We start from the raw sequence: 21,198 nt of genomic DNA on the forward strand, positions 1-21,198 counted from the left end.
AGGTTTTCCTTGCACCGCATGAATCCCTATTAATATATATAGCCTTAAAATTATTAGCAATAGTTTGTATATTTTCCTTTTTTTTTTCTCATTCGCAACCTCCATAAACTCTAAGAGGGTCGTTTGAAAAGAGTAAAAATGCAAATATATGATATAAATACATATAAAGTAATACAATATATCATGTTTTGCACTCTATATCTATATTTGTACTCCTTCCACTGAGCCTTAGATTCTATTTATAATAAATAAAAATAAACTTTTCAATGGAATTGTTGAGACTCCCTAGCAGATTTATTTGCCCAGCTAACATGCCAAAGTAGGTACATATTTCATATTTGTATTTGCACTCTCCCGAAGGCCTAAACTGAACCTTTATAAAAAAAAAAGATTTAAATTAATGAAATTGTCTTCGGGCTTATATATATATAAAAAAAAAACCCAACCAAATTTATCAAACCAACCAAACAAAATTATGGTTTGGTCATGCAACGCAATCGATCCCAAACATGCCCTCAGTCAGTCAGTTGATAAAAAGTTTAGGCAGTCTACAAGGAATCACGATGATATGTGGCTTTTCACCGTCTGATTATTTTTATGGTTTTAGAAGATAGTAGATTAGAACTTTCAGATGGAGCGCTGGGCCCACACCGTTGCTTAAACCTGTCGAAATGAATTTAATGACCGCTTTTTTTTCCTGCCCGCCGAGGCACCGAGAAACCCTAAACCTCTTGAAAACCCTAAACCTCACTAATTATTCCAACAGCATTCGTATCGTAGCTGCAGAAGAAGAAACCTCAAGGTTCGTCTCTGCAATCAAAACTATGGCCTTCTCTACCATCCTTCGCAGAGCTGCTTCGACCGTCGTTCCTTTAGCCGTTCGTGCCATCGGAACTCAAAGAAATTATCATTCTTCATTGTTCGCTTCTTTGAAAAGCAACAGCCTTTCTCAGGATGTCTGTTGGAGAACATTTCTTCCGGCGCTTAACTTCTCTTCAGCGGCTAAGAGGCCGAGTTCCGATGAAAACCTCCTTAGAGTCATTGAAGATGAGATCGAATGCGCTGAGCAATCGGACGATCACAACCGGGTCAGCTCTTTCTTCTTTGATACTCAATCACTTTCTCCTTAGTTGTCAAAAATAACTTTCTCATTATCCCTCATATGCACATTACTTCGCCTGTTTATTGTTAGCTGCGAGATATATATTTTTTTTATAACTCTAGAATGTCAAATGGGTTCTGTTCCGGTGGTGTTGGAAACTCTTTGTCACTAAGTTATTTCTCCGGTGGTGCATCTAAAGCTAGGGAGAAATTGAACTTATTTTATTTATGCTTTTTCCCTCTTTGTTTCCTTCGATTTGTTGACCTTTAGTTTTAAGTGTTTGATTTTGGGTTGGTAATTGAGATTGTGTCTATCTTATTTAAGGTCAGGGTGCTGAAATTGTTCTTCAATTAAAGATATATACTAATATAATGGGATAAAAAATCTCGAAAAGGTTTTCAGGCGTGACATTCACATTGTCCTTCCATGTTTGAATCTTTAGTGTCGCCACAATCATGTTTGAATCCCGTTCTTCTTATCCTAGGAAGTTGACACCTAAGATCTATTGGCCTATTATTTTTCCAATTTAGTGCTGCTTTTGAATGTTCTTTTGTGTCTGGGGAAGGGAGTTCTTCTATTCCTTAGGATCTAGCTTTTGTGTGGACAGGGAGCTTGGAATAACTGCCTTTAGTGCATATATACTACCTAAACAACTCCCTATTAGTAACTTCACCAGTATTTTTCTCCATTATAAAAACTGCATTCCTTGTGCTTTTTGTTTAAATCGTCTCTGCATTATAGGTAGAAGAGATTCCTGATGGATTCCCTTTCAAAATCGAAGATAACCCTGGAGAACAAACGATTTCACTAAGAAGAGAGTACCAAGGTGAAGTCATTAGTGTTGAGGTTCACATGCCTGATCTTGTTACTGGTGAAGACGAGGATGATGAAGATGAAGATAACGATGATGATAGTGAGAGGGGTACCCAATCCAGTATTCCACTGGTTGTAAGTGTTTCTAAAGGGGGTGGGCCTTACCTGGAATTTGGTTGCACTGCTTACCCAGATGAGATTTCAATTGACAGCTTGTCTGTGAAGGAACCAGAAACTTCTGAAGATCATATTCCTTTTGAAGGACCAGATTTTTCGTAAGCCATTCTAATTCATGGATTCAAAATTTAATGATGCATCTTTATTATTACTTCTTAGTTTCTTTTTATCATCTTACATTTCCCCTATTCTTTCTCTCAAGGGATTTGGACGAGAATCTGCAGAAGGCCTTCCACAAGTATCTGGAGATTAGAGGAGTTAAACCCAGCACAACCAATTTCTTGCATGAGTACATGATCAACAAGGATAGCAGGGAGTACTTGATGTGGCTGAAAAACCTGAAGAAATTTATTGAGAAGTAAATATACGACAATTCAATGGCTTCACTTCCTTCTGAAGTTGCAGGGTTGTAAGTTTTTTTATTTGGTTTCTTTTTTCAAATTGCAACAAAATGATCACTAAACCCTGATATATACCAAGCAGCAGTAAGATGGTCATTCTGGTAATGTTGTAACTTTTCTTAAGTATGTAGCCTTTAGCACCTTGCCAAAGTGAGTTGATACCCAGTCTTTAGTCAATTAATACATGGTAGTTGTTGAGCTGGGTTCGTGTCAAGGTCCCTTTTTGATTAAAAGGGAAGGCGATGTTTTTCTGACCTGTTGATCCGAATAGAGCATATTCTGCAACTATTTTTTCTGTGTTGAATGTAGTCTGTTCGTTTATTGAGGTAGATTTCACAATGACTTAATAACTTGCTTCATAGTTTGAATTCAGATGGTCGTTACACTCGATATCACTTATTTTGGTGGTTGCTGGATGCGTTATTCTAGGCCAGAAATTGCTGTTTTATTTTTTGATTATTTTTTTTAAGTAAACATTGTGTTACATTTTACCCTAGATTATGGTCAATAGCTTGAGGATATGGATGCTGTTTTGAAATTAGAAAGAAGTTGAATAAAATATTTGCCTGAACTGGGGTGTAGTCTCGGTGCTGTAGATACTGTTCTCTCTCTCTCTCTCTCTCTCTCTCCCCCAGTTCATTGTTTTCTCTCCTTTGAATGGGCAAATATAGTGGAAAAACCAAACGACTTGGTGAGCATAAACTATAACCAAATTACATTGGAGAAATCGTCAAAAAACATGGCTACCAACAGGTCATTAATTGCCAAACTGGGGTGTAGTCTGTTTGGTTCTCAGATTCGGTTGGTATCGGAATTGGAATGGTATATTCTCATAGTCTGTTTGGTTCAGATACGAATTGAAATAAACTTGAATGGGTCAAGGGAGGGGCAGGGAATGGATATTCCCTCAAATTGGGGATGCCATTCCACAAGGAATGGGAATGGAATTCAGATTCTGTCGAACCAAACATTTGGAAATGAGCCCTTAATGTTCCCTGTTAAGAAGTCACCTTTTCTTTTCCTAGCAGTATGATGGTATTATGGATTACAAATTATTTCAAATCCCTTGGCGTGGATAAACTGTCATTGATTAGATGCTTGTCTGAAAGAGGAAATAAGAGGGTTTATGAATTCTGAACACGACTTTTTTTCTCAAAAGATCTTATATTATTTGTCTTTTATACCTTGGTATCATTTTGAGTTACATACACCAGGCAAAGCTGCTGTGTGTCGTATTTACTGGGTTTCGTCAGAGATGCTCATACTTCAAGGATCTTACTATGATTTTCTGTGGCTGGACACCTGGACCAGTCATCGTAGCCGTACAGGTTCTTACAAATATCATCCATATTTTCTCAGTCTGTTGTTTTTTGTTACAAAGTTACAGTAGCTATTGGCTAAACCCTAAACTTTCGTAGTTTAACGTTGCCAAGAGGGGGGAGGTTGAGGGATTACGTCTTTATAAATTGTTTATACACAAATTTCCACATCGTCCTTTTTATCGTAATCAATCAATTCATACATGTGCCATCCCATCATTGGTAAGAGTCGAATTGGAATTGCAATTGGAATTATGGTCTGTTCGTTTGTTTGGTTAACAGGAATTGGAATTGGTTAGAATGGCCTATGGGATTTCATTTAAGGGAGTGGGAGAAAATGGCCATTCCCCCTATTCTACCAGAAATGGAAATTGAAATGATCCCATTTCCTTCTATTTCATTTTTAATAAAATAGTTAGAATTGAAATGGTCTATTCTAATTCTGATCTCAGATCCCTATCCTGTGAACTGTAAATGGGCTGAGTGTCTGGTTCCCTCGATAGAGTACTGTAACTTGTATTAAAGTACTCATAAGGACATGGTAGGATTTAGGAGAAATGACATTTATCACATTGAATGGATGGATGGTGCATTGTTGCTGTTTGGATCTGTAACAAGGATTGAGATCGAAAATGACCTAGGAAAAATTTTCCCCGGGTAGAGTTTCTGACAATCAGAAAAAGAAAGAGTTGTGAGCTCCCGAACTGGTAGCAAGAGATTAGAAAATAGCAAGTACATGTCTAAGTATGCATTCAAATGTAACCTTTTGTTGGGCACCTAGGAGTCGTCCCGGTCTGAGAGTAACGGCCCCTGCTTGGTGGAGTCCGGCTTCTATCCTGATTCAGGGCAGAGTCCATTCTCGCACTGTTCGTGTAACATGAGGACGTGCCATGCATCTTTGGATTCGTGCGTTGGCTCAATACGTGCGAAATGAATTAATCTGAGTTTTTACTATACGCCGTAAACTTCTCCTTCCTTCCATTCCACTTCCCGTTGGCGCTGGAGACTCTCTCCAATTGGCGGCGACCAACGGCCATCACCGGCGAATATTAATACTGGCGACCAGAGAAAAACCTTAAATTTTTTTATTCGTTCCTCATTGGCGACCGTTTAGCATGCTATTCTATTATGGGAATCGATACCCCGCATCTCTACTGCTTTTCTATTACATTTTTTTTGTTCCCAACCCGGTGTAGGTTTGAAACTTTAAATATTTCTCTATCTTTTTAATTCATTCTTTGAATTTTTTTTTGGGTGTCTGGCAAATGAAAAGGAATCTGAAAAACATTTGGTCAAGAAGTAAAACGAGGGAAGTATGAGTGGGAGGATGTATGTAGATCGCTGACTGTGTGGAGAAAGTCACTCTAGCTCAGTAGTAATGAGTTTACGGTGATCGATTCTGACGGGAAGTTGGTTTTTAGGGTCGACAATTATATGGACGGTCATAGGGAAGAGATCCTTCTCATGGACGGCTCAGGCAACCCCCTCCTCACCATGCGTCGCAAGGTCTCTCTGTCTCTCTCTGAATTCTTAATTTTTTTTTTCGTGAATCGTCTGAGCTTTAATTCTAGTGTGCTAGGTCTTGTGTTTACATGATCTTCACCCAACACCAGATTCGTTTACGTGATTGAAAACTCCTACTGACAAAGATTGTGCCAAGTGCTCGACGAGTCAAGGAAGGTGATGGCAAAGATTAAGAGAAAGGAAGCCATGTCCCAAGGAGGTAGAGGAGGAATCTTCTTCTGTGTATGTCTTTCTCCTCGTTTATCAGATACCCAGAAACCGCCGGTTGGACAGGGAGAGTTCGACGTGTCTTGAGCGGAAAGTAGAATGGAATGAAGGAGAAGCTAATGGCGCTAAATATAGAATTATAGACACCGTTTAATTGAAATCGGCTTCTATCCGGGGAAATCCGTGCCACACAATTCTAACCATCATTTACAATCTTGCATTGGATATATCTCTCCATGAAATAAAGTACATAAATATATTTTCAATGCAAGCTGCTTGAAAGCCCTGAGTGAAGCCGAACTCCGTTTCATTTGCTTTGCACGCATTAGACAAAAACGCATGGCGCATCCTCATATGCGCAAACGGTGCGAGCATGGGCTCTTCCCTGATAGAAGCCGAACCCTGCTTGGTGTGGGTCCTGCTTGCATTTGACCCAATATACTGGAACAAGAAGTAAAATGCTACCGGTACCACAACTGCATAACCAATACAGCACACATGCGTCCAAATTGACATTACCGACATCAATGCTGTATGTAGTGCTATGATTACTCCGTTTCTTCATCAGTTACGAAGTGAGGCAAACAAAAGATCCAAACCATCCCATAATTGAATACTCACTATAATTTGCATCGTGATAGCAATAAACTCGTAGAACTAGTAAAACTGGGGAAAGAAAATGATATGCAGCTACTTTGAACTTTGAACCAAAAACAAAAGTTTCTTGAACACGTTCATTAGTTTTGCATTAAGAATAAAAAAAGGCTATTCAAGTCGAGTTCGAGGGAAGTTTTCATGCTCGCACTGTTTTGAGGTTGTGTCATGTATATTTTGGTTTGTGCAATTGCTTAATGTGTGCCAAGCCGTTAGCTTTTCAATGGATTCATTCCACTTCTCGATTCTTTGCCCTTGCCTGATAAACCAAACCTTGCTTACTCTCATTCTCTCTATCTCTAACCGGTGGTGGCCGGCCAACAGTCACCACTGACGACTGTTAATACCGGCGACCGGAGAAAATTTCATGTATTTTGTTCGTTCATTTTTCTTCCCCAAAATTACATCTTTGCCATGAAAAACCTGACCTTAATTGGCTTGGATGGCAGTTATATTCACTGTGTAGCTGTTTCATCGGAGTAGTCGACACCTCATATAGCAATACTGTAGATTGTAACTGGGCCAATAAATTATATTCAGATGAGTTTTACTCTCTTGTGAGGTCTTTTGATGTATGCACAGTTAAGCATATAAATAGACAATATAATATGTTAACTCATGAAGTAGCTACTAAGGCATGTAAGAGGGGTTCGGACTTGATGGTACATTTTTTCAAATCTATAATTTAAGTTTTCTATTTAAAAAAAAAAAAAAAGACCGGTGACACTCAGATACATCTTCCTTCTTTTGTTTTTCACAAAACCAAAACTCTATAATTTCATCTTCTCTAAGCCCCGCATCGGAACTGGTATTTGTTTGGCAGTTGGTTGATTCTATTTTGATATTTATGATTTTATTCTATTTTGCCTTCATTCCTTGTTCATCAATAAAAAATAACCTACCATCCAATGTATTCAAATCATTTCATGTGTACTACTTTTGTCTTTTGAACTTCAACGAGATCAAGAGATGGATCACTTCAGCTTTTTGTATTAGGTGGGGTGGGCAAGAGATCTCTTTAGCTGGGAATTTTCTATTAAACAAGTCAGACTGAGATGTTATAAACTTTCAATATATGCTTTAGATCTAGAATTCCTTTTTCAGAGATGCGTGAAAAGGGAAACCCAATTGATGAAGCTTCAACAAAGAGGGATCAAAACACCAAGGGCATCAATCAAACATCTAAGGAAGTAATCAGGCATTGGATCCACTATCTAATGGTTTTAATAGAATTAAACCAACTGTTTGGGGAAGAAAAAAAAAATTAACGAACAAAATACCTGAGGCTTTTCTCTGTTCACCAGTGTTAACGGTCACCGTCGGTTGGAGAGGGAGAGAATGAGAATGAACAGGGTTTGGTTTATCAGGCGAGGGCAGAGACCGGCGAGTCTCAAGAGGAAGTGAAATGGATTTAACGAAAAGCTAACGGCGGATAAGGATAAGCCACCGACGGTGGCTCATACGGGCTTATCCTCAATCGGCGCGAACAGTGCGAGCATGCCCTCACCGAAGCCGAACTCACTCAAGTCTGTCATGTGCTTCAGAAATGTGATGGGAGTGAATAGGGAGTTCGGCTTCAGTACAGGCACGATATATATGGGCAGCACGACGACGCGCCACGCGTTTTTTGATTCGTGCGTTGGCTTAATACGTGCGAAATGAATTAACGGAGTCTGTCCTCTATGTCGTTAGTTCTCTGCCTTCTCGTTCATTCCATCCCACCTCCCGCTCGAGAATCATCGGACTCTGCCCTCACTAGTCACTCTCTACCTCTTCAACCGGCGGCGACCAACAGTCATTACCGGCGACTATTAATACCGGCAACTGGAGAAAAACCTAAAGTATTTTAGATTCTGCCCTAATGGAAACTGGACTGTAATCATCGATGACCGATAGAAGCCGAACTCCTCTTAACAGTAATCAGAGTTCAGGTTCGCCTACCCTTGCTGAACAAGCAAGAATGGAGGATTTTATGGAGAAAGAAATGCAGATTGTAGAGTAGAAAACCTTATATTTTGTATATTTTACATATTTCTGTTTGTACTCTTTCGGCCAAAACCCCTTTCCTTGGCTTCATGGTGGATCTTGTGAAGCTCCCTTATATACCTTTCATCATTGTCCGACAATCACAGCATTTGCGCTACCTGAGCCTGAAATTAACAATCACACGCTAAGTTAATAAACTGGAGGAAGAGAAAGAAGGGCAACACTACAAGTAGTAGGTAGATAGTTGAGTACCAGCAGAACTTCTTGATCGTCGGGAGAGGGGGAAGTGGTGCCGAGAACGCGGACATGGAGAGAAGGGGAATTGGGAGGATGGGAGATGCAGACGAGGATGGAAGTGGTTTCATCAGAGAGTCTCAATGGGCGCTGGAAGATAGGTCTTAGTCATGGGTCGCACTGGTTCAGCGCCACCGTGAACAGTCCATGGCTGCAGACGACATTCTCAAGATTGAAGGTTGAAACCGACTCCCCAAGCGGCAGAGTAAGAAAACACGAGACAACTGACGATGACACCTCCACTTCTTCTTGTTTCCGGTGCCCATCTCTTCTCTCGTTGGACTCTTTTGTCCATAGAATCCTCCATTCTTACTTGTTCATCAAGGGTATGGCGAATCTGAATGATTACCGTTGACAGGAGTCCGGCTTCTATCAGTCGCCGGTGATAGCAATCCGGCTTTTATCAGGGAAGAGTTCAAAATACCTGAGGGGGTCGCTGGTGGTGGCTGTTATTCACCGCCGGTTGAAAAGGGAGAGAGTGAGACTGACGGGCGACGGCAGAGTCCGGTGAGTCTCGAGCAGGAAGTGGAATGGAACTATGAGAAGCTAACGGCATGAAGGTAGGGGTGAGCATTATTCGGTTAAAACCGAATTATCGAACCGAAAATTCCGTTTTTGGCTTTTTCGGTTTGGTTTTTTAGTTTTAGGGGAATTCGGTTCAGTTAATTTGGTTTTTGGTTTTGATTTTCAGATTTAGAAATTCGGTTAATCGAAAAACCGAATTAATTAAAATTTATTATATAATATGTTATATATTTATATATTAATATATTATATATAATGTATTATAATGAAATTAAGTTTCATAATATATATTATAGGTTATAATATATAATATTATGTATATTTTAATTAAATTCAGTTTTGATGGAAAACCAAACCAAACAGTTTTATTATAATTTGGTTTTCCTTTTTTAATCTCAGTTTTAAAATTTTTAGTTTATTTAATTCGGTTTTTAATCAAATAAACCGAATGCTCTCCCTTACATGAAGGATAGACTCCGTTTAATTCATTTTGCATGTATTAAGGACCGAAGTCGAACAAGACTATTGGATGTTGTGTCTTTTTTTTATTTTTAAATGGAAAATCAGAACAAAAAAATTTAGGGAAAATGACCAATCAGCCCAGATCAGAATTCTATAACCCCAAAGTACAGGGGGAATGCGTCTAACGGGAAATGCGTCCTAACAGTGAATAGACTGGATATCCATACTTCTCGAATAGACTGGATTGATGCCAAATTCAGGGGTAGGATGTGATTTATACGGGGGGAAAGGGCTAATAATAGGGGGGGCTGGAATTCAGAATTCTGCATTGGGTATCCATACTTCTCGAATAGACTGGATAAGTAGGAAATATCACAGTCCTTGGATAGTCCAGACACTCTCCAAGCTAGGCCTGTAGGCATCCAAGGGTGGTCTAAATTCCAATGGATGTGCAGCACATCTAATGGTGGCAGATGAGGCATTGAGGCCTTTCCCTATTTTTTCTTTCAAAAACAAACAGTCTTATTGCATGTTTGGTTTGATGGAAAATAAAAGAGAAATAAAAAGTTGAGAAGAATTTCTCATAGAATTTCACAAATTTTATTCAAAACATTCCTTCAACTTTATATTTCTCTCTTATTTTCTATCAAACCAAAAATAACCTTAGATTATATAGCATATTCCTAAATATGTAAAAGAATAAAAAGAACCCAGACAAACGAAACCATAAATAAAATGCAACTTTACACAAAAAGGCTGGAAACCTTGCTACAAAAGAATAACCTAATAATAGTCATGGATGAAACAGGGAGAATTCATTACTTGCGATGGGCCGATGGCACAACTGTGGGTTGCACAATCAGGACTTCGATTGATAAAATCCAATTCCAGAGGGATCAACTTTCTCATTGTAGAGAAAGTAGCACCAAAACAGCTATAGAAATGCTTATATATAAAAGTTCAGTGGAAGCTCAAAACTACCTTTCAAAATCGCAAATACTTGAAATTCAAGTACAGGTATAGTTTGTGAGGCTACCTTTGCGCAAATTGTTTAACCAAATTAGCTTCATTCTGTTTAAAAAAAATATTATATCTAGATTCAAATCCTCCAAGGAACCAAATGGCTGTATTCCGTAATGTTCAGTTTAGGAGTATAAATATAAATTTTTAGAATACGAAACCTTATATTTTATTAGGGTTTGTATTGTACATGTTTGCATTTATACTCCTTCCAAACTGAGCCAGAGGGAAAGCTTTATAATGCATGAATTTGGGGTAAGGCGGGCTATATAAAAAAATTTTAAGAAAACATTATGTGTATCCATAGATCCAAATGATTTGTCGTTTGTAAGTTTGTAACCATATATTTTGTTCTTGGCATGGAGTTTTTGGTGTTGGCCCCGAATATTTGTTGTTTTAATCAAGCTGAATCACAAGTCACCGAACCTTCATGGAACCTTCATAGAGGAACCTTCCAATCAACTAATTGAGGTTCGATTTTTGGATCATTTGCAGAATTTGAAGAAACCCGTCTCTGGAGTTAGTTGTGATGTGTTGTCTGTTTAGTTGAGGAAGGTGGGCTTGAACCTTCGACCTTTGGTAGGGAATATCAACAGATCAAAGTTACGCGCTCCATCCATGGATAACTACACACCCACACACAGCGTGGGAGGATGGAATGGCAGACCTGAAAAGAAACAAACTAGGGCAATAGGACTTAAATCAATAACAGAAAGGCCTGTGTAAAGAGCCTAAACTATTGTTTGGAAGCTAGGTACTAAGGATGAGAAAGACAAATGGGATATTCCATTTATTAGGATATAGTTTGGATTGGGTTGTATATGGGTTTGGAGCTCTAGGCCCAGCCCAACTTAATGTGAGTGCAGTGAAATCGTAGTTGTTAGGTTGCTTTCGGACCTAAGGCTGTGTTTGGTTGCAATGCAAATAAATTTGCATTGATGCGAAACTGTGGCAGTGCAAATGATTTGAGTGTAAATTCTGACCTAATTTTGTTTCAAATTTTAGCTTATTTTTGTTTGATTGCTTTACATATGAAATAAATTAAGACATGAAGCAGAATAAAGTAAAACACAAAACAAAATTAAATAAGAATTTGCATTTTTTTTATTTGCTATCCCATGCATTTGTATTAGTGCAAATAAAATTGCACTGCAACCAAACACAGCCTAAGGGGAGCTAAATAATGCAAAAACTTGTGAATGCAGTACTGTTGAAAAAGGAAAAGGAAGAAATTGGTGCTAATATTGTCAAGGAAGGTTCAACCTAATGCCTTGTTTGGTTTTAAGAAAAAGGTGGGGAAAGGAAAGGAAATTAAGGAATAGTTTCCCTTTATTTTTCTTCCTTTTCCTGTATTTTACTTCAAACTAAACACAGCCTATAAGTTTGAGTTATTAGATAAGGTCCTGAATAGGTTTTCTATTTTCTAACATGCCCCCTCATGTTAAAGTCTGTTGGACTTGATGTGTGGGCAAACATAAACCAATCCATACCTTGTGCTGAAATTATAATGGAGGGGTGGGGATAGAATAATTAAAGATGCAACTTTGGTGGGCTTGAGTTAGAAATTTGTTAAAATTTTAATAGATCCCACGTAAAAGCAAAGACCTGATACAATGTAAATTCTTCAAATCAAATACCTGATTTGCATTCCGAAAAATATTAAATCACTTGATCAAACAGGCTCTAATATCATGTCAATATACAAGCTTAAGCTGTTAGATCATTTCCTTGAATAGATTTCTATTTTCTAACAAACATTTGGGTTGGCATTGATAAGTGAATCTCCATCCAACTCTTTGACAGCACTTTGGTTCATAGGTAACTGCTTTCAATGTCATTTTCCCCTTGAACACTTCATTCTTGGTGTGAAAAGGTGGGCCTGCTTCCCTAGCTAACTTGGCGGCAGAATGCGACTGTGGGAGGTAATCCATCCTTGTTTTGCTGCTTTGGAATTAGGTAGGGTTGAAAAACAAAGCCTAAAAATCACTTCCCACTGATTTTTCGAAGTCATTTCGGTATTTTCAAGTAATAAACCTGGCTTCTTTTTTTTTTCTCTTTTTTATTTTTTTCTCTAACAACCGAAACACATCACCCACATTCTAAACGAGAAAATACTGGTTTATTTTTTATTTATTTTTTTTTGAAGAACGAAATACTGTGTTGAAAATTGAAATGTCGTGAAAAATTAGAAAAACATGATTTCGTTTTCATTTTACACAACCAAACAACTGTGATAGAAAAGGGCAATGGAAGAGATGAATCGGGCTGGGTTGGCAAAGCGGAGTCGGCAAGTTAGCTGGTAATTGGTGGGCAAGCGTTTACAAGAATTAAGGAGAAACAGAATTGGATGCACATGCCCCACCCCAGTTCCAATCGGCTATTTGGATTTTGATATTGAACCCATAAACCTCATTCTTCATGTGGCGTTCTTTTACTATAAGCAAGCGTAGGCTCGTAGCATCTCGATGAGTGTCAAAGATCATCATCGGACGGATTTCAGCAGGACCACGTACGTGAAGTCCATAGTGGAACTTTATTCACGCTTTTCTCGAAAGCAAAAATCAAAAAACAATGGGTTAGATTTAGATCGGAGGAAGGATCCATGTCTAATGGATTTTGAAGTTTGAGCCAACCGACACAGCAGATCAAGCGTTGAATCTTTAAAAACCAAACCAAATTACGAGGCCCTAGGCGGCCAGGCCCAGTGCCTTGCAGACAACGCTGATCTCTCTCTAATCTCTTTCCTTTGCGCTTGTTTTCTCACTTTTCTCCGCTCTCTACGTAGAGACGGCCCCTCCCAAATCCGGTAAGGTGCCACCAAGAGCAAGGTGCACTTTAGCCGCCCGGATATCTTAGAAGATGAGCATCAACTGAACCTGGGACTAGGACCCGCGTCGGCTCGATGGTCAAACCGTGTATCGTTAGGTTATTCTGCACCATCGCATAGTATAGTCCATGTTGTCTATTCACCCTTTTGGATGGGTGGTTTAGGCCTAAATTGAAATTGGTGGTTTGGTCTAATACCGTTTATTGTATAACTAATTAAAATGAACTGAACCAAATTGAAATTGGTGGTTTGGTCTAATACTCTAATATAGATTTAGAAATAAACTAATTTTATTTGGGATCATTTTAAATCGTACTTTACTGATTTAAATTGACGTCTTTTTTAAAAACACGTACCCCTATCCCTATAGTTATCCCAATAATTGGAATTAATTAAGACTAAATTGAGTTAGAAGACAGAACTAGGAATTATTGAAATTAATAACCAGATACTATTATATGCCCACAGAAATGCTCTTGGCGGGAAGGAAAAATGGATCCGGTCGGTTGGTGTAGGAAGCCATAGTGGGTTCCAACCCTACTTACCTAATCACTTACTTGCTCATTCTGTGCTTGAAACTTCTTATCTCTTTAGGATGACCACGACAATTCGTGGGGTCTGTTGTTAAATACTGAGACCAGTTCATTCAAAGCCCAAAGGAAATGTGAGTCTGATTTCCTTTCATCCAGTATCAGCTGACTGAACAATAATTGACCCGTAACCTGCTCAGGTTCGGGTCAATAATATGGATCTTAACATAAAGGAGAAAACGAGCCGGATTCGAGGCCTTTTCTTTCGAAATTTTCATACAACATACAGACCATGTTGGAACTAAAGCCATTAATTTAAGAGCCTGTTTGGTTCGCAGAAATAAGGGTTTAGAAATCGGAATGACATTATAATTTTAATTTGAATCCATTCCCATTCCTGGTGGAATGGCAATATGACATTCCTCCATTTGACCTCCATTGGAATTGGAATCCCATTCCCAATTCCCATTCCAATTGTGAACCAAACGGATCTTATTTTTGTGCATTTAATCCATGGGGCCCTCATGAGATCTAAAGATATAAATGGTAATAACTAAAACAATTAATGAAGAATACTAATTAGTAATTATCATAACTAAAGGGGGTGAAACGTGAAAGTGACAAATAAATATTAAAATTTGGTCCCTGCATGGACACGTAGCAGAGAGCTATTGACGGTAAAGACATATATAGGATAAGAGCTTTCTGCCTCTCTCTCCTGAAATTACCTGATTCACTGAGACGAGCAATGCCAAGCGGAAAGTCTTTCCCAACACGGACCTGAAACCGGTTTCTTCGTTTAGAGATAATGAAATCAAATTTAACCCACCTTCAAATCCGTCCAGCTTGTATTTATATGTTTGGGTTGGGACTCGCTCTCAACACAACACGCACTACGCACAGCACCAGCTTTTCCACAACCCGTACCTTCCCTCTCCCCCTAACGAACCGTTTGGGGAATAAAAAGCGAGGGAAAAACAACGACCGAAATCCATAGATCCCGCCGGTATTGGTCACCGGAGTTTGGCTTCCCGGCAGAAATTCGACTAGCATTCGGTAAGAGCCAGCGGAATCATTGCAATCATGCATTTCTACTCTTATGGTGTTTGTTTATCTGTTTTTTCTCTGTATTCTGCTATGCATGTCGTTTGATGACTACTTTCTTGAGGATCATGTATGGAGGTGTTGGAGCCTAAGCATCTTCTTTCATCGCTATTGGAATTGTTCGTTCTATTTTTCGGAGGAATTTAGTAATGTAGGTTGTGTTTCATCTTATTGCTGTGTTTTCTTAAATTTTATTGAGATACGGCATCGTAGCTTTTCTGTTTCAATTCGTTGGTTGCTTTGGTTCTTTTGGCTTGATAGAGTTTATTGGAGATTTCTTTTATCCTTTGAAAAGAAAGAAAAAAACAAATTGCGAAATTTTTATCAGATCTGCTACTTGGTTTCTCTGTATCCTTAGTCTTTTTTTTTGGGGTAATGATCCTTAAATCGATCTATACAATTTGTGATTACTGTATTTCATTCCATTTTGCTTCTTGTCGTGCACAAGTTGCTACAGAATTCCATCTTTGCTTCGTGTGGCGCCTCTAAGTGTTTTGAACTTTTACTTTTTAGGTCATATTTAGGTTTTCTGTCCCATTCAGACACCGATCTCATCCGCCTGCTTATTCATCAGAAAAGAAAATCACTTAAACTAGTTCCAATGTGTCTGTAACATTAAGTCGTAGCTAACTGCAACCTGATATGGATTTAGTCTCCCTGTCCCATAAGAAATGACCTGTTACTAGATTCAATGGTTTCGTAGATCCCATTTAAAAAAATCCACTTTGTCGTTTATCTGAAACTTGTATCCTTATTCCATTTAAAAAAATCCATTTCTCATTGCTGTTTTAGCATTATTACACAATCTTTTAACACTTGTTTGGATGTTGAGTGTCTTTTTAAGGGTTTTACCTTATGTTCGGCTTTAAGATTTCAACGCCTTTTTATTTCTAATTCTGTTTTATACTGGGGTTTTCTTCCCTTCCCTTCCATCTCGTGAGTTCTTGTTAAATCCAATTGAATAGTTTAATATCAACAAATATATTTGTCAATACAAAGTTCTGAAAGAGGAGCGGCGCTTATTCTTGTTGGAGGATTCATTTGCAAATGCATGCCTGGGCATTCTATTTTAGTTTGTGAAAACCTGCTGAATAGTTCCTGATTATTTTATGGGCAGGGAAGGCAGGATATTCTCACAATGAAGGCACTTATTCTTGTTGGAGGATTTGGAACACGGTTGAGGCCATTGACGCTCAGTTTCCCAAAGCCACTGGTTGAGTTTGCTAACAAACCTATGATTCTGCATCAGGTTTTGCTTCCTAAATTCCTGCTTTTTGTGTCAAAACTTAAAAGTTTACTTTTACCTGTTTGATGCTTGAAGTATGTAAATTGGCTCCTCAATATTTTAGGTGCTTCATTATTACCAAAAAGGTTATTACCATGCAATGATGACAGGTTCAATGGAAGAAACTTCTGATTATCAATCAAAAAAGAAAAAATGGATTAAACTTCTGAATGGTTGATGCCTAAGCTATAACACTGCATGTAATATGACTTGAACCTCTTTATTTCTTTTTTCTTTAATACAGGTTGTAAATTTTAATATTACATTACCTTAGCCCAAAAAGTTGGAATGTTAGGTGCTTGCACAAGAGCTAATCAAGTACTATGAAGAGATTATCAGTATTTCCAGAAAATTAAATAAGTAAAACTATTTTATTTTCGGGTGCTATATGGATTGTTTTAACTAAAGCCTCTTTTTTAACAATAGATTGTTGAATTTGTCCCAGATAGAAGCTCTCAAAGCTATTGGTGTTACTGAAGTAGTTTTGGCCATCAATTACCAACCAGAGGTAAAACAATTAGAGCATTTATCTCACTGCAGGAAGCCTTTTTGATGTTCTAGTTGGCCATTCTTTGTAGCGAAATTGTTTATGGGGTTGCACCTTGTTTTATATAGGTGATGCTGAACTTCTTGAAAGAATTTGAGGCAAGGCTTGGGATTAAGATTACATGCTCACAAGAAACTGAGCCACTTGGGACTGCTGGTCCTCTAGCTTTGGCGAGGGATAAGCTGATTGATGACTCTGGTGAGCCATTTTTTGTCCTCAACAGTGATGTTATCAGTGAGTATCCACTCAAAGAAATGATAGCTTTCCACAAATCCCACGGAGGGGAGGCTTCTATAATGGTCACTAAGGTAGCCTTGAATTATTCTCTTTTCTGCAATCGTTACTAGAGTAATTGAGCTATGATTTTCCAGTTATATTGATTTGACATTGAACAATTGAGAACTATTCCATTTATTTGGCAGGTTGATGAGCCATCCAAGTATGGTGTGGTGGTTATGGAAGAGTCAACAGGGAAAGTTGAAAGGTTTGTGGAGAAGCCAAGAATATTTGTTGGTAACAAGATCAATGCTGGGATTTACCTGTTGAACCCATCCGTTCTTGATCGGATTGAACTGAGACCCACATCAATTGAGAAAGAGGTATTCCCAAAGATTGCAACTGAGCAAAAGCTCTATGCCATGGTCTTACCAGGATTCTGGATGGACATTGGTCAACCCAAGGATTACATCACAGGTCTCAGACTCTATCTGGACTCCTTGAGGAAGAAATCCCCATCCAATCTGGCCAATGGTTCTCATATCGTTGGAAATGTTTTGGTACATGAGACTGCCGTGATCGGAGAGGGGTGTCTCATTGGGCCAGACGTGGCTATAGGTCCAGGATGTGTAATTGAGCCAGGGGTTAGACTTTCACGTTGCACAATAATGAGAGGTGTTCGCGTTAAGAAGCACGCATGCATCTCCAGCAGCATCATCGGTTGGCACTCCACTGTGGGGCAGTGGGCTCGAATAGAAAATATGACCATCCTTGGGGAAGATGTTCATGTATGCGATGAAATATACAGCAACGGTGGTGTTGTTCTACCCCACAAAGAGATCAAGAGAAGCATTTTGAAGCCGGAAATTGTCATGTGAGAGTGAGAACCAGAGATGAAGCTGAGGTTTTGAGTTGCAGTTAAAATTGTCCATAGTAATGACATTATGTCTGAAAATTGGGTCTTCTTCTTTCTCTCTTCCTTTCATGATTGTAAAATCTAGTGTTATGTCATCTCGATTTGCAGATGCATAAGATCAGTGGACCTCAGGTGCACCCTGCTCTGTCCCTACCCCATGAGTCCAGTCCCCCTGTAATGTGTGTTATGTAATACCAGAACAGAATAGAGAAGGTATGGTTACGGCTGAACATTTCTTAGGATACATATGTGGCCTGGATATGAGATGTAATCTTGATTTGCAGATGTGTAGATACAAGTTATCATTGCCAATCGCTTATTCTCAGAATTTCTGTTCGTTAGCTAGACATACCTTTGTTGTACAGCACATGAGATGAACCCCTTTTAACAAGCAATGTGATACTGAGGTGACTAGATCCAGTGTCGGTGGCATTATTGGTTCTACTGCCAAGACGCAAAACATGTGGTGAATTTGAACCCCATGTTTGTACCATTTCTCCGATGGTTGGGACGTCAATTTAAGTGCATGTGCTCCGAAGTCTGATAGTCCCCACAATTAAAAATTATTGTTGCCAGTTTGCCACTTCAACTCAATCCCTTTGTCCGATTCTTTGATCACTTCTTTTCATATGTGGGGCTGCAACCGGCTTTGTTTATTTGAACGAGTTGTTAGCATGGACCACAAACTATCTTGATGTCTAATTTATTATTACAGTGAATCCTCCCCCAGAGGAAAGATCGTTGGCTCCTTTTAAAAGGAGAGATGCTTAGCGGGGGAAGACAGAAATAGGCAGATAACTTACTGGCCACTGGGTCAACGGTATAACGGTAAAAAAATCATGAGAAATTGGGATTAGGTACCTCGCTGTTGCTGGTCACCCCTCACCGGTACAACAGTTGGACTATCCATCATTCTATCGTATCTGGGTGGTAAAAGTGTTTGACAAGATCGGTTCTGTTCTGTGGTCTGGTCAAAGTCGGAGAAAGACCTGGGAGGATAATTTGTAGTTGGTCTCTCCGGCTTCCTGCCTTTGTTATTTGTGGGGTGAGTTTTGAAGCAGCCATATCTCTTATTTTGCATATCCTTGTTAAGATATTGATGCATCATGCAGCTTCCTCGAAGGTGCACTTAAAAGTTGTTGTTTTGTCGTTTTTAATTTATCTGTGTCCCTTCCTCAAGTAAGACATGAAAAGCTAAATTGATTAATTGGTTGAGATCCAAATAAGACATGAAAAGTCCCGTTTTTTGTATGATAAAATATTGCAATTTGCAAAACCGTCTGTAGTCTGAAATTACAATGAATTGCCTTTGTCCTTTTCAACAGAAAATTAAAAAAGAAAAGGAAAAAAAAAACAAAAAGCATGGCGACAACGAATGATATTTCACTCTGGATCTGCCATTCTGCTGTTCACTTTTGCGTACAAGAGGCTAAGTAAACAATTATGAGTGTTTCGCATACATGGATGTGATGCATCCGGGCTTTATTATTTAGGGACAGTTGACACTTTTATTAAGAACAAATTAAATAAAAAACATTAGGTTAACTATAGACAGCCGCCCAGTACTTAGGGTTAGTGATACTTAGCCCCTCCAACTTTGTTTTATAGCAAACAACCATCACTTTGTCCCACCATTAATATTTTGTGGGTTAATTTGATACAATATTGGCTTAAACATTTCTAAAACTCCAAACTACCTTTATATTATTTTATTAATCTATTTTATCTTTTTTACTTAGTTTTTCTAAAAGCCTAACTCTCATATGTTTCTCTCTAATTTATCCTGGTAATGCCTTAAGAAGAATTTGTGCTTTAGGATGGTTATTTTGATCTTTTTTTTATATTTGTTATTATCATCCCATAGCATCTTGAATGAGCAATTTAATAATTTTACTTCCACCCTTAACAACATTATTGGATCATGGAACAATGTGCTAGAATCTAGAAATTTGGAGGGCTGCTTTCAGGGGGTTGAGAGTTGCCATCCCTAAATACAAGGTGATATCTGTAATTTGTAACAAACACCTGCCATTTTCGTGTCTTGCATAAGGTGCGTACTAACCCATGAAAGTTCAGGGGTAGTTTTAATTGGTCAAACCCTCGAACAGGAGATCTTCCAATATCATACCCATCCACTCTCAGATTGGGATTTTGATCAATCAATACCACTCCCCCACCCTCACTCACACACTGAATTCGAATTTGAAATTTAAATTTCCGAATATTTGATTTGATTTAAATTTGATCAATTAATTATTTTAGGTAATTAATTTATAGATAAAATAAGTATTTTATTCATATAAAGTATATAAATGTATAAATTATTTATATATTTTAATTATTAATTATAAAAATATTTAAATAATTTGTATATTATATATAAGAATTAAATAATTGATCAAATTTAAATATTTATTGAAACAAATTGAATCAGGTCATATTTAAATTCGACTGGTTGTAATACTCAAATTGTCTGAAGTTGATTCAATTATGTCGAATCTCAAATTTAAAATTGGATTTTCTAATACCATTGACACCTCTAAATACAAGATGAACATTGTTTGAGATCCGGACTGCCTTCAGCCAATCCTGGGTCAACTTTTTTCCAGCCTAGATCAGCTGCTTTCCACGCTGTATATTAAAAGTTAAAAAGCCTACATAACCAATCATGGGTGAAAACGCCAGTGTTCCCAACACATGAATGTTGTGTGGTGTGTATGAAACACTGGCTTATTCACTGTTAATTGGTTAAGTAGGATTTTATGCAGTGTGGCAAGCCTTAAAACACATCGTTGCCAGCAGCAAATCCCAAGTCAACTTTTTCACCATGAATAACCATTTTGGCATAGTCCCTTTTCTTTAACAATGGTTGCCGGTTTCTTAAGGCTCAGTTTGGAAGGAGTACAAATACAAATATGTATTTGCACTGTACATATTTGTATTTATACTCTTTCTAAACTGAGACTTAAACAATTAATAATCACAGTAATCTGAAAAAAAAAGAAAGAAATTGTGAAGCTGGTTGTTAAGCAACGTCTATCTCTCCCGGAGAAAGATTAGCAAGTTGATCGGAAGGAGTGAGAGAGAATATGATCCACCGATCCCACCAACGATTTGCAGCACATGGAGGGGGCATCTCTTTCACTGTTTCACGTGAATTGTGCTTTTTCTTCTCCTTACTTATTTCCCCCACGTCACCATTGACAGGCTTGTGGTGGCACCTTCTTTTACAGGAGACAAAGGCCCCACGCCCATGGGTTTTAATGAAATGCATGCCTCCATTAATTAT

The 21,198-nt window shown here is 38.3% G+C and overlaps 2 protein-coding genes and 1 long non-coding RNA gene across 6 annotated transcripts; 2 read left to right on the plus strand and 1 right to left on the minus strand.

The window, feature by feature from the left end:
* The first annotated feature begins 456 nt into the window (after positions 1–456).
* On the plus strand, positions 457–2,822 carry LOC148868782 (uncharacterized protein At2g39795, mitochondrial-like). Its single transcript, XM_088969250.1, has 3 exons — positions 457–1,088; positions 1,844–2,190; positions 2,295–2,822. Exons 1-3 carry the CDS (start codon positions 672–674, stop codon positions 2,452–2,454), a joined length of 924 nt encoding a protein of 307 aa, XP_088825376.1. The 5' UTR covers positions 457–671; the 3' UTR covers positions 2,455–2,822.
* Positions 2,823–5,670: 2,848 nt separating this feature from the next.
* Positions 5,671–10,516, minus strand: LOC148868783 (uncharacterized). 3 transcript variants are annotated; one of them, XR_016106803.1, is made up of 3 exons: positions 8,436–10,516; positions 7,478–8,347; positions 5,671–6,019 (listed from the first exon to the last, which is right to left on the minus strand). It is a non-coding gene; the product is annotated as an uncharacterized LOC148868783 (long non-coding RNA). The 3 variants fall into 3 exon arrangements; XR_016106804.1 differs by having other exon boundaries at positions 5,671–6,102; XR_016106802.1 differs by having other exon boundaries at positions 5,671–6,714.
* A 4,040-nt stretch (positions 10,517–14,556) lies between these two features.
* On the plus strand, positions 14,557–18,221 carry LOC148868784 (mannose-1-phosphate guanylyltransferase 1). Of its 2 annotated transcripts, none has more exons than XM_088969252.1 (5): positions 14,557–14,897; positions 16,063–16,194; positions 16,676–16,738; positions 16,846–17,085; positions 17,200–18,221. In XM_088969252.1, the coding sequence occupies exons 2-5, from the start codon at positions 16,084–16,086 to the stop codon at positions 17,869–17,871; spliced, it is 1,086 nt and encodes a 361-aa protein (XP_088825378.1). In that variant the 5' UTR covers positions 14,557–14,897; positions 16,063–16,083; the 3' UTR covers positions 17,872–18,221. The 2 variants fall into 2 exon arrangements, with proteins under 2 accessions (XP_088825378.1, XP_088825377.1); XM_088969251.1 differs by lacking the exon at positions 14,557–14,897 and adding an exon at positions 14,945–15,096.
* The last annotated feature ends 2,977 nt before the right edge of the window (positions 18,222–21,198 follow it).

Source organism: Nelumbo lutea, chromosome 2, assembly GCF_056320005.1.
Source record: "Nelumbo lutea isolate HS-2025 chromosome 2, American lotus-T2T, whole genome shotgun sequence".
NCBI lineage: Eukaryota > Viridiplantae > Streptophyta > Magnoliopsida > Proteales > Nelumbonaceae > Nelumbo > Nelumbo lutea.